Source organism: Copadichromis virginalis, linkage group LG10 (assembly GCF_057382275.1).
Source record: "Copadichromis virginalis isolate Kocher_CV1m ecotype Utaka linkage group LG10, C_Virginalis_male_GT1.1, whole genome shotgun sequence".
Lineage (NCBI taxonomy): Eukaryota > Metazoa > Chordata > Actinopteri > Cichliformes > Cichlidae > Copadichromis > Copadichromis virginalis.
This window is the reverse complement of record NC_140627.1, coordinates 24,043,400-24,056,939: the sequence shown is the minus strand read 5'-3', so window position 1 is coordinate 24,056,939 and position 13,540 is coordinate 24,043,400. Positions and strand designations below refer to the sequence as shown.

At 36.4% G+C, this 13,540-nt stretch overlaps 1 protein-coding gene and 1 long non-coding RNA gene across 2 annotated transcripts in view; both read right to left on the bottom strand.

The window, feature by feature from the left end:
• The window catches only part of LOC146700520 (uncharacterized), a 30,015-nt gene extending 27,267 nt beyond the window's left edge, over positions 1–2,748 (bottom strand). Inside the window, exons 1-2 of the long non-coding RNA XR_014922585.1 lie at positions 2,668–2,748; positions 2,297–2,362 (exon numbers count right to left, since the gene is read on the bottom strand). This is a non-coding gene — a long non-coding RNA (uncharacterized LOC146700520). The remainder of the gene's footprint in view (positions 1–2,296; positions 2,363–2,667) is intronic.
• A 1,280-nt stretch (positions 2,749–4,028) lies between these two features.
• Positions 4,029–10,836, bottom strand: slc22a4 (solute carrier family 22 member 4). The gene is made up of 10 exons (XM_085471418.1): positions 10,355–10,836; positions 8,924–9,027; positions 8,696–8,850; positions 8,152–8,323; positions 7,084–7,210; positions 6,737–6,837; positions 6,420–6,634; positions 5,356–5,538; positions 4,662–4,797; positions 4,029–4,554 (listed from the first exon to the last, which is right to left on the bottom strand). The coding sequence occupies exons 1-10, from the start codon at positions 10,826–10,828 to the stop codon at positions 4,473–4,475; spliced, it is 1,749 nt and encodes a 582-aa protein (XP_085327544.1). The 5' UTR covers positions 10,829–10,836; the 3' UTR covers positions 4,029–4,472.
• Positions 10,837–13,540: the final 2,704 nt, after the last annotated feature.

Sequence of the window (13,540 nt, the reverse complement as noted above, 5' to 3'; positions counted from 1 at the left end):
TTTTATGTTTTACAGCATCCTATTTTGTTGATTTTCTGTATATGTATATGTGAGTTTTTCACATGGTGCCAAAAACGGTGTACTTTAGTAAACAATATATGCAAAAGCTTTGTTTCATAGCCTTAAATCCTCGACCACTTCGTCTACGCAAAATATTTTATCTAATATAAGATGAAATACACAGTTGTGTATATCAAGGGTGTAGATTTGGTTTTGGCATTGGTGGGGACGGATGATTCAACCACCGAACACTGCCCCGTTTCTTTTCTTCTTTTTCCTTATCGTCTTTGCGTCTTGATAAAAAAAGGAGAAATATACTTGCCTACATATGCTATTTTACATGCTTTTAAACCATTTAAAATTTCAATTCATAGTTTTATATGTGAATTAGTTCAGTTCATTTTTATTTTAAACATGTACATTCACAATCATTACAAAATATCATTTCATTTTTTTGTTTGAAAAGGAGTAGACAGAAGTATACACTTATTTGTCCCGACCCCTCTCATTAATTTAATTTAATTTTAGTCTTAAATTAAACAAAAATATGAATATGAATTATATAATGTAAAATTACTATTAAACAAACGACTAAGTATTTTAGACTTTAGTTTACTTCAGCCATATTCCATATAAATCAGGTATCATACAAAAATAAAATTAGCTTCAAATACAGTAATGACCCACCAAGTCATCATCCAATTTCACCTGTGATCTTGTGTCACCATTGCTCTCTGAGCTTTGTGTTGGTTCTTCTGTCACCTGACAAATAGGACATACATGACAATAAGAATAAAATGTGTAGCTGCTTCAGTGTTTCTGTCAATTTGTGCAAAAATACTTTCTTATATCTATGTTGTTCCTTTTCCTGCCATCCTCCTCTCCTCCTTGCAGGTCCTTGCAGCGCAGGCTTGCCGCTGCTAAAACTAAACAGAGCTCCCTGAAAGGCACAGCCAATCACATTGGCCATATTTGTCACATGAGGTAGGACTCCAGGAGAGAACGTAATTTAACTCTTTCTGCACCGCTAGGTGACTGAGACGTTGACAGATCGTTTTTTTTTTCTTTCTGCCGGTTTTGTTTTTCTTTACTTGAAGCGATTAAATTATTGGTGGGGACAATTCAATAATCGCTGGATACTGGTGGGGACATGTCCCTTCCGTCCATGCCAAATCTACGCCCTTGGTATAAATTATTGTTATATTGTTATTGTATATATTGTTCTTAATTATTTGTAACTTTTTTTTATTACAAAACAGTAGAAATTCGCATAAATCTAAACACTATGCTTAAATTAATAAGCGTAAGTTAAACACATTGAATATTTTTGACATATTACAAAACGAATAAAAAAATGAAATAGTTGACTATGGCGACAACTAGCGGTTAAATATATATAGTACAGCTGTACAAAAAGTATTATCTAAATAGGGGATTGCCTGAGAGCAGCCATTTAAACAGTCCCAGCTATAGAAGATTTACAATACAAACCCAGAGGCTTTTTCCTTGGAAACTGAAAGAAACCTATGAGATATTCTTAATATATTGCTAAAAAAACCCTTTAAGATTAGCAGTGTAATGAAGGAATAGTTTGATTCAGCGGTTTTGCTACTTAAGGGCCTAGGAAGCAATTTTCCGTCTTTCCGAGAATCTAAAGAGTCATACTGAAAACAGATGTATGTGTCAGTCAAGATGTACATAAAAGGCACAAATGTTTTCATTTAGGCCTTTGTGGATTAAAATATTAAAGTGGAATTAAATACTGAGCACAGTCAATAGTAACGAATAAATACTCTTTAAGATTCATCACCGAGGGGAAAAGATGGGGCTGGAAAAAATAGTTCACCTTCTGTCTGTGAAGCATGACGATCCCTACCTTTTGGTGTTCCTTTATTCATGTTTTGTTTTCTGTGCATATCGTGCATATCGCGTTTCTTTATAATTTTCTAATGAATAGCACGCCAAGAATTGACAGAGAAAGTTGCATTGATTTCCGATTTCATATCTGTTAAGTGATGTAAGCTCCAGCTATTCCAGTTACATCAAGGCTGTAATGAAAAAACAGAACTGCCGCCATCTGGGGCGAAATGATGCGAGTATGCAGATTAAAAGAAAAAACTCACCTCAACATGTGCCTCCATCAATATATTCCGCATAAAAGATGAAAAAAAAATCCATCCATATATGAATTAAAGCTCGAGTGGATTTGAGCAAAGAATGAAGCAGTTAGCTTGTGTGTTCGGTTTCACTTTTACTTTGCTCGGCCCTTCAGGCACAATTCCTACGCAAGACTTACCAGTAACTCCGATTTGCGTTCATCGCTGTGGTCAGTTTTGTTCTTGCAGCTTCCCGAATCCAGCTTCTTATATACAAACAGTCCAGTCGATATTAATTATTTTTACGTTTTGTAATAAAATGTAAAACAATTACACCGGTTTACATTTAAATCGTGCCGTCGCATCTGAATTGAAAGCGAAATGCTGGCGGACTTTCCCCGGAAACTGATGACGCTTCATTTTTAAAAAAAAACAAAACGGTTATTTAAAAAACGCATAAAACTCTAGCCAACACCGCGGCCTTTTAAAAGACGCGCACAAAATAATTAATTAGCAGTTAACTAATGTCAACGATGAAATGTGTCAACAAAAATATGTACAAGCATCTTACATCACACACTGTGTCCTCACACAGCCCCACGTAGCCTAGGCGTCTCATTGCCGCAGTAATAATAGCCTACTGCTGCGACACCAAGGTTTCCTGGATCTTTTGTTTTTGTTCGTTGCCTCCAAGCGCTGGTGAAAGCACGCACATTTTTTATGTCTTATTCAGAGATACCTATGTATTATCTGATTATAGTGAGGGTGAATTAAAATGATACTTTATTAAATATCCATGTCCCTGTTCACACTGCTCTTACCCGTGGAACCTAAATTATTAAAAATAGTAAAATAGACTCATCTTAGTCTAGGTGGCTTTGTCTTTAAGTAGCAAAAAAAAAAAAAAAAAAAAAAAAAAAAAAAAATCTATCAGTTATCCCACCCATTTACCACAATTAAATAGTTCGTACAGGGTCCAGAGAGACAGAATATTAGCACTATTTTTCTGTCATCACAAAAACGGAATTGAAAGAAAGGTCATACAGAAGTTGGGGAAACTATTTATTACATCACAGAAAGCTCAGCTTTTTTGTGCAGATGTAAAACGCAGTGAATAATAATAATAATAATAATAATAATAATAATAATAATAATTATTATTATTATTATTATTATTATTATTTTTATTTTAAAAAAAGGATACACCAGTGATGCTTTGTGTTCATTTCATCTCCTCCTGCATTACCAGGTCTACCCAGCAGAAGTCCTCCAAGTCACCTCTCCTCTCTGCCTAGCTCAGGTTCAGCTGTCTAAATACAGCCTTTGGCACCACAACAGCACCTTAAGTAATGTTTTACCCACCAGAGCAGTCAGTTGTACAGTAGGAGGATTTAAGCCATGGCAAAAGACATTTTAGAGTGATTAAAATCAGGCAACTCAAAGGATAGAAGCAGCTGGAAGAATTTCAGTAGGTGAATAGTGTTACCTGTCAGCAATACTACATTGCATTTAAGCATTGCTTTAAATAAGGTTTGTGCACATTCATTTATGCAGAGCTGTCCCTGAGATCCAGAAACACCATTTTAATCAGGTCGAGGTCTGGACATTGACCCGGTAATTGCAACACCTTCATTCTTTTGATGTGTTACTAAATAGAAGAAGCTTTCTCCTGGGCCTCCACATGAGGGAGTAATGCAGTGATGATTCTAAGGGCTTTATATATGTATACTAAATCATTTTTTCTGTATCAGTTGACTTGTTTCCAGGACAAATAAAGAGATTGAACCTTTGGCTCAGGCTTGGCTGTCCCCATACTGACACTCCTAACACGCAACCCCACTGATATCTGAAGAAGGTGGGGAGTTCTTTTATGTCAAAAATGTGTGTAACTGTAGAAACCACACCGCCAGGAAATGTATTTTAATTCTAAACTATTTATTTTGTAATAACACGTTACCATTATTTGCCACATAGACAGAGGATTTTGGAGAAGTGTGCATTGTGCTGCATATTCTGCACGCTGCCTGTTGCAGGTGGTGAGAGATGTATTTGAAGTCCATTGGGACTCAGGATGGAGACATATCTGAATGCTCCACACCAGCAAATTTCCTAAATTTCTAGAGGTGGCTGCATCTGCTGATGACAAGAAACATCACAATAACACAAGTAAGCTAAACAAACAAATACAGTACCGTTACAAAATAGTTCAAAATAAAAGACATAAAACACAAAAATACTGAAAAGAAGGTTTAAAATGTATAACATGCTGTTTAACTGCAGAACGTCATGCTGCTTCATGATGTTCTGCAGCAACTGAATATCTGAAAAACAAAAAACAACAAACAAACCAAAAAATAAAAACATAGAGAAGCCAAACTATAATTTAGATTCTTTGAGCTGGCAAACAGATGGAGTCGCTTCATTTTCAGCCTCCTTTTCCTTTTCTCCTTTTCTCCTGCTAGAACAACAAGGTGTCGTTTAGCAACAGTGGGACATAAAATTTTTAACTGTGACAAAATAGGTATTAAACATAAAGATTGTAGATATATTAATGCCTAAACGTACCTGCATATCTGTGGCATTTGTGATATAGTCTCTGGCAAGATTTTTCCATTTGTTTCAGGCAACAACAAACATAAGACAGCACCACATATTGCTAGAACTCCCATTAGTATGTAGGGGAGTGCCTTGAATTCTTGTCCTGCAAATAGAAAATGCAAAATAAAATGATAAGGACATCAAAACAAAAACAGACTATCTGTTGCTAGTAAAATAAAAAGAAGAAGAAATAAGCAAAAGTTAATTTTTTTCTTGTTAAAGAACATAAACCTTGACCTTTTAATACAACTTCAAGTCTGAAAAACAAAAACATCAATAAATACATAAATAAATAGAATGTAAACAAAATTATGAACTGAAAAATGTGCTTAATTTTCCAGAGTTCCAGCTGAACTGGTAGCATTGTTAAGCAGACAAATTGGAGAGAATAAGGGCAAAACTTTGGGATTTTGTACTATAAGTTGTTAAGACTTTTTCTCTGTATTATTGTGGAGTCTTTGCCTTACAATTGAGACAACTGTTGTTGTGAAATGAATTGAATGGAATTGGAAAGACAGAATAGTATTGACAGTAGCATTACTATGTAATAAAAGGTACTAAGCCATAATAATAATAAGCCAGCTAACTTTAAATACTTTGTTAAAAATAATCCTGGTAAAAGCCAAATGCCTGAAGAAGTAAAACAAACAAAAAATCCTACCTAAGTAAATAATAAATGGGGAGATGATGGTCCCAATCCGTGCAGCCATGGAGCAAATCCCCATTGCTGTGTTTCTGATAACTGTGGGGAACAGCTCTGATGTGACAGCATACACCACACAGAATGCTGATGTGATGCCAAACTTTCCCAACATCTCAAGAAAAACAGCCACACCTGGTAAACCTATGGAAGTAAAAAACATTTAACATTACAGCACAACCTAAAAAGTCAAAAGAGATGCACATAACTAAGTGTTGTTTCTAACTTCCTCATGTAGCTAAATATACCTTACTTAATCATTCGAGCTGTGCTAGTGCTAAATATTCATGAGCAGTCGATTAATATGCACTTTTAAACAATGCAGCCATGCTAAAGAGACTGCACTTAAGGCCTTTACACACAATGCATTAGATCGGTCCAAATATTTTGCACGTTAAAATATCTGTTCTAATTCTCACCGACTGCAGAACTTCACTTGACGATTTGCCAGGATTTAGTTTAATGAACAAAAAACTTTTTGTCAGTTCCAAATAAATAGCTCTGACCAGTCAGGCCACTGCATCTGGCAACAGGTGCAATTGTAACTTAAAACGGACACTGTTACCGAGTATACAAATACTAAAAAATACCATTTTACATCAGACGAACAGCTACAGTAGACACTGCTCCGGGTCAATGGCCCTCTGAAATTATTTCTCTGCCTCCTCAGATGTGGTTCCAACTCTGTCAACAAGTGCTAAAACTGCTCAACTGCCCTATTTTGTCTCAGTGCATTTTCTGGTGAAAATGCATTTGGAAAATTTAGAACTTTGTGTTTCTTTTTGCACGCGCTCAGTCTGTAATGCCCTTTAGACCCATGTCCGATTTGGTCACAGCGGAAGCTAAAAGTATTCAACTTGGTCAAATAACACGTCACATGCATTCTGAATACATTTTTATTTTATCAAGGTAACTAAATGGGGTTTTGTTCCTGTTACATTTTCTGAGGACGAAGTGCAAACATTTGTTCATCCACAGTGTGAACTCATTAACAAGTGACTTGCTTGTAACACTTTAATCATTACCTATTGGAATGAGGTGGACACAGAGGATCATGACACCCCCGAGAAAGAGCGTGGAAGACTGGCAGAAGCGCCTGGAGCAGTACTTAAGCAGTACCAAGGCAATTATGTAAGCTGGAACTTCTACGACAGCAGACAAGAAGCTGTTTATGTAAGGGTCACCGTTCAGGTTGGAAGTGTTGAGGACTAAAGCATAGTAGCTGATGGTGATGATGATCCTGCACAGAAATTCAAAGCAAAACTTAATTTGACATAACAAGCAATTATTTTGGTTTAAATCTTTTAATCTCCTAAATCATATGAGCAAATTCTAGATGTACCACAGAAGTGAACATATCAGTGTAATAGAGAATATATTGCAGCTTTTCACAATGACCAAAATGTTTTGCTTCTCCTCCTTCATTGTGAGCGCATCTTCAATCTGTGGCAAAAAACAGACAAAGTGGTTAAACTTTGGATCCTGGACCTGCAGACTTCTGCATATGTGCTATAAAGCCATATAATGAATTTTTATAAAGAAAAATAGGCTAACTTGAAATGCAAACCTAAGCCAAGAGACAAGCATAATCATGGTGCAAATGTCAAAGGTTTTAGTTTTATTCTAACCTAATGCACATTTCTCAAAACACACTCTGATTTAAAATCACCAACTTGCTGATGCACTTACCTCAGCTTGTGTAAAAATTGCCTGTGGCGGCTCTACTTTGTTCAGCTTTGCAGCGTGCTTCAGGATTGCTTCAGCCTCGTTTACTCTTCCTTGAGAGATCAGCCAGCGAGGAGACTCTGGGACTATCCTGAGCAGACAAACACAGTGGCAACATAATATTTTCAGAGAAACACAAACTTGATCATTAATCTGATAGTAAAGCAAGACATTGACGACATCCCTGCCAAAACATCTTGTTGAGTTAGCTGTTTGTTGGTTGAGGTTGAATAGTCGTTTTTGTTTAGGAACGATCCTAAAGTAGTGAAATGACCCAGTATCTGAATGGCAGCCATGACAAGAGCTGATTGATCTGTATAAATGTTCAGGAAAAGTGCTTCAGTGATTTCACTATTTGCGCATCTAGTGTAGAATATGCTGGACTATCCTTCACAAAAAGAAAGGAGATGATCATGTCCCACAGTTCAAGGCAGCACACCATTCATAAAAAACAAAACAAGTGATCAACATGACTGACAAGGAATTCAGATCACGTTGCAAATTTTGGGTCTGTTTACCATATAAGGCTGTAAATTTCTAATATTCTGACATATTTTGGAGTCAGAGTTTAACAAACTAACCGGAGAAACATCCAGCTGGCCTGGGCTACAGCTTGGAGGATGTTTTCAGTTGAGTTGATATTTTATTTATTGGCCTTTCAAGATGAAAATTAGCTATTAGCTAAATCTGGTAAAATGAACCTTTTCTCTTAGGGGATTAATGTTTTTGACAAGTTAAGTGGAAAAATGAAACAAAGAGTATGCAACATTTTTTCTATAAATTAGACAGTTTTAATACTGGCAATGAAAATATACACTGTTCCAAACATATGGTTTATAACAGTGAAAATGACAGTGTTACCCCCTACTGTATTTAACCTTAAACAAACAAACTATGAAGTAAAAGCTGGTGTTTTGCTATCTTGAACTATAAATTAATGTATTACCCTTCAATAAGAAATTATATCTTTTTCTTGAGTTGAAAACAACTTTCAGGACACAAGCCATAATGCAACAAATGAAAAAGTCTCACCACCACAGAGGGACGTAGATCAATCCACAGGCAGCCATTGGAATCAGCAGCAACTGCCATTCCCGGAGGAAGTAGGCTGCTCCAGGCATTGCCATGTACCCCAGTGCTGAGCCCATAAAAACTCCAAGAGAACAAAACGCCACTCTGGTTTTTGGGCTTAGAATTTCTGAACCTGTAAATGTCAAAAACAACATTTTGGAAAATTTGTAATATTGTTACAAGGAAAGTTCTGAAACTGAGCATTAGTGCAGTCTGTCTTACTGTCTTACTTATCAAATCAGATAAACCATTACGGTCTGGCATGAAGCACAATTCATATGTAGTTTTTGAGGTTGTAACAAGAGTTGTGCATAAGTGATACATAGTATGTCTATATAACAGTTAGGAATTATGTTTGCTTATTTCTTGATTTCTTTATTCTTTCATTTAGGGCTTCCTAAATTTTATTGTACATCCAAGCAATTGACTTGTACTTCATGCACAGACAAAATTACTTAATGTCTGTGCAGCATAAAAAATCTCATTCCTTATTAGGAAAACATACCTAGCACAAATGCAATGATGTAGTTGGAGAATCCCCCAGCACCCACCAAAAAGAAAATGAAGGTGAAAATCTCCCAGCTCGGGGAGAATATCTGTGCTGTGATTGATACAGTTTGAAGCAGCATCATGATAAAGAGTATTGGTCTCCTTCCGTATCTGTAAGGAAACACAGTCTAGTAGACTAGATCAACACAAATACTGTTCAAACATTGTTGTGTGGAGTACAGACCTGTCGGACACCAGACCTGAGATCAACGCTCCCAGTAGCACACCAACATAATAAATGGAGCTGGTGAGTGGAAGTTTGTATGCATTCTCACAAACCAAGTCCCACTGCAAAATCAGTACATTGTTTTCACTCACTTACAATTTGTGGTATACATCTGCAAATCTGTCAACCAATAAAGAAATGACAGGTGACTCAGATCACAATTTAAATTAGTGGTAGGTTATAAATCTAAGGTAATATTGTGATAAGTTCTGAAATCCCACTGTAGGCAACGGGGTCCTGCATGGGCTACATCTTGGAGGATGTTTTCATGATATGCTGATATTTTACTGACTGGAATTCTCAGTAACTAGTTGAAGACAAGAATAGAATAAGAACTCACAGTATCTATGACTTCTGAATATGTAAAGTAAGAGTAACTCTCCCACAGGTAGAACAACTTTTATTTTTTAATAGTTCCAGGTAATTGTTTGTGCAACAACACCAATAACTTCATTAATTTTTCATAATAACTATCAGTTAGTCTCCCCAGTACGGGGAGAATTTAATCACACGTACAATTTGTAAAACACCTACTTTTAACTCATATACACATATACTGATAGAAAGTGAGAAAAAATCAGTTTATGTTAGGATAGTTATTGTTTTAGTCTTTTTATTTGCATGATGTAGAGGAAACATTGTGGTTTGATGTTGTTTTGATGCTTGAATGCTTTGCAATCACTGGGGAAAACAAGGAACTGTCAAACTTTCTAAAAAATGTAAGTCAAAATCCTCACCTGTGGCATGAGAGAGATGTTTGAATAAGATGAAAAGGACTAATAAACTAAAGAGCATTAATCTTAAATCTATTGTAACTGTAATGCAACTTTAATTGACAGTAACATTAAAAACATGATGCAGGATGCTGCTGGTTGCTGAGTAAATTCAAGTGTTTGTGTGACTTCTTTCAGTCTGCATAATTCTTGAAACAGTCATCTTTAAGCAAGATTATATCTTAACAAGCATTTGTGTTTGTTTTTTTACGGCACTAATGTACAAATAATTACTTGCTCGACTTCTAGTTGCTGCTTAATTTCCCATTAATAATAATATCACACACCATGAACCCTGTGTATAAGAGTAGAAAATTAAAGTTTGGCATTTTGACCTGTTGTTGTTGTACCTGGTGGGCTGCCATAGTTTAGCAGTTTACATGAATTAGTTTTACTTTGCATAATAGCTTAATCATGTCATGGAAAAGTCTATGTAAAACTATCTTGTCTGAAATTCTTCACATCCAGCTCCATGCCAGGCACTTCACTTAAAAGCACATCTGGTAACACTGATAAGACTTTCTAGTTACCAGATTGGCAGATCAATGCTATACCTTGTGCATGCATGTTCTAGATAAATCTATGATGCTAAATAAAATCATGACAAATTTCTCACCTCGGTAACAATAGTTGACTGGTAGATGCTTTTGCTGTGTAACCACCCATCTATACAACTCTCCCAAGGTATTTCACTAACGTTCACATCGACATTTGGGATAATATTGTTCTGAGAGTAGTTCCTGACCACATCCAAGTTAAGCCTTGAACAGGAACTCCGCTTTGCATTGCCACTAACAGTTTCCAATGGGATTGTCACGTTTTTCCACATCTCGCTGATGTTGTAGTTTTCAGGAATATAGCATTCGTGAGATGGAATAGCACCTATGAATACTATATAGCCGCCAATAAATCCATTTGGGAGAATGCTTATGGCCAGTGCTAAAAAAATCCTGAGCTGAAAGGGTCCCCAAGATCCAAGAAAAGCTGTGATGGTGTCATAGTCTCTGATTTTTACCGTATTCGTTACTTCACCAAAATCCTTCATACTTAAAAGAGTCAGTGCTGAATAACCAGAAGATCGGATGAGCATTATTGGTCTAAGAGATTTCAGAGGTTGTGAACTGTAAAGCTGAGCTCAGGTTTTATATGCCTCACCTGATATGGGAGGTTACACAGTTACATAAAGTTTTTTTTACAACACTATTTGAGCTTTAGCACATGTTTTGTTGTGCTAAACAAGTGAATATCCTGTAGCTGAGGAGACTAGCGCATTATGACCACAGTTACACAAGATTTTGAAAAGTATTTTATTTAGATTTTAATATTTTCAATGACTTTGATGTTTTCTTCACAGTAGGTTAGGTAAATTAGACATACCAAATACTGTGCACAGAATAAAATTTCAAAACAAAAACAAGTAAAATAGAACTTTTGAAATAGAACAGATACCATGACTTAATAAATTGGATTATTTCAGAATATTTCAGAATTATTTATTTTCATTACAAAGAGAATATTGCAAAGGATTGAGGTGGGACCTTATCTTTGAATGCCCAAAAACCTGTGAACCATGTAACCAGGTTTATTGTCCACTACCTGGGCGGGTACATGCTGATGGGCCAGCATGCAAAAAGGGCTGGAAGAAAAGGTTTCATTTGGGAAACATAAAAAGTAGGCTGGATCTTAAAAGATGTTGGAAGCTTGAGATAGACAGCTGATGTGTTAATGATGCTGGGGATGTTGTAAAGAGAGCACCACAGTCTCCCCCTCCTGGACTGGAAGCAAAGACGGCTGACATCCCAATGAAGCTTCAAATGGTGAGGCGGTTAGTGAGCATACTTAACCTAAGGACCATGGGGCCTTCAGAAGGAGGGATTGAGGTAGTGATACAGCACAGGGCAGCTTTAAGCTCCCGATTAGCCCTTTCTTTTTGATTGTTGAACTAGAATCCTGAGAACAAGCTAACTTTTGTGCCTAGTACTTCACGCAAAAACAATATATAAATTGGGAATGTCTGTCTGTCTGAGAAAATGTGTGAGGGAATGCAGTTGGAATACAGAGGTGGCTGACAGGAGTGGTTGCAAAAGAGCTGAAGGCAGGAACGAGCCTTGCTTTTGAAGCAAATTGAACAGGTTGCACATACTCTCTCTGTAGAGTGGGCTACCAAAGGTTAGCTAAGAGATGGTGCCACTTTAACCGGGGCACCAAGCAAATCTGATAATGTGCACCCAAGGCATCACTTGCATGCGAACGAAGGAAGGCGTAGATACATGGGTCGGGAACAGTAAGTAAAATCACAATGCAAGCCAAGAGTGAGTATGCTGTTTATTAAGTTAAGAAAATAGGGTCTTTGGAACACGATGATCTAGCAATGCATTTTTCTGAAGCATTACCTCTTGGGATGGCGTGGACACAGAGGATCAGGATGGAGGAGGAGAGCTGAAGACTCGGAGAAGGTTCTGGAGCATTATTGAAGCAGTACCAAGACACTTCTGTAAGCTGGAACCTCCCTCAGCAGATGAGAAGCAGCTTAAGTAATGGTTGACATGCTGGTTTGATGTGTTAGGGGTTGAAGTGTAGTAGTTAATGATGATGACAGCGATCCTGCTAAGACAGATACTCATAACGAATGAGTTACCCTAATTTAGTTATTTCAATTACAAAGCTTAGTTTTTTTTTTTTGAGGCAATGAGTTTTACATTATTTTTTGAAGTTCTTGGAAATAATTAGATTTTACAGTGTAGAGACTTCAGAGTAAAATTGTAAGACTGGAAATGCAAAATACACAACCAAATATCAAACGAATTAGGTGCAGTTTCGAGACTTAAATAACCAAACGTTTGTACTGTATCTAGCTCATGCATATGACTAAAGTTTACATTTTCATCTCTTGGTTTTAATACTTTTCACATTATATGTGGAAACTGTACACATACCACAGAAATGTAATGTTTTTTTCTTCATAGACAACAAATCTTCAAGGTGTGGGGAGGAAAACAACAAGATGAAACTGTAGTTAAACTTTGGATCCTAGATCTGTAAATGAAACACGACTTCTGCACACATGGTACAAAGTGATATAATGAGTGACCTAACACAAACAGGCTAACCTGAAATGCAAACCTGAGCCAACAGACAACAGGAACTCGAGTCTCTTGGTGTAAGCAAGTCTTAACCAAATACTTTTCATATTCACCGGGAACAAAAATATTTATATTTAATATTTGTTTATAGAAATATTTGTTTAACCAAAAAAAAAAAAAAAAAAAAAAAAAAAGTCACAAAGCCCTCCTACAGCCTTTTCTAGCCTCTTCTGCTATATTACTTCCAGATGATAAAAAGGCCAAGCCAATGAAACTACATCATAATTAAATTATCTTTCATCTAGTTTTTAGAACCTTTGACCTTTTTAGCACCTTTGCAGATTGTGAAGATCACATATTCAAACAAACAACATATTTCCAAGACTCTTATTTCAGCTTGGGTCGAAATAGCCTCTGAGGGGCCTCTTACTTTATTCTTCTTAACAGCTTCTTCCAGAATGGCCTTTACGCTTCCCTGAGAGAGCAGCCAATGGGAAGACAACAATACTAACAATATAACTACAATATCTGACAATATCAATGTAACCAAACGATGACCTGGACACATCAAAGAAAAACTTAAATTGGATGTTAAAGTTTACTTTAAAATCACTTTAAAACAGTCACAAATTAAGCCATCACCATCGCTTATTAATTTCATATGATGGTGTTACCTTTATTTAGTAAATGGAAAAGGGACTGGATCTTATACAGTATTT

Excerpts from the sequence above, each read along its gene's own strand:
- slc22a4 (XM_085471418.1), bottom strand. The coding sequence starts at position 10,828 with ATGCTCATCCGATCTTCTGGTTATTCAGCACTGACTCTTTTAAGTATG. Across the intron at positions 8,851-8,923 it reads TCAGGTCTGGTGTCCGACAG|ATACGGAAGGAGACCAATAC; the intron begins GTCTGTACTCCA and ends GTTTCCTTACAG. Across the intron at positions 4,555-4,661 it reads CAAATGCCACAGATATGCAG|CAGGAGAAAAGGAGAAAAGG; the intron begins GTACGTTTAGGC and ends TTGTTGTTCTAG.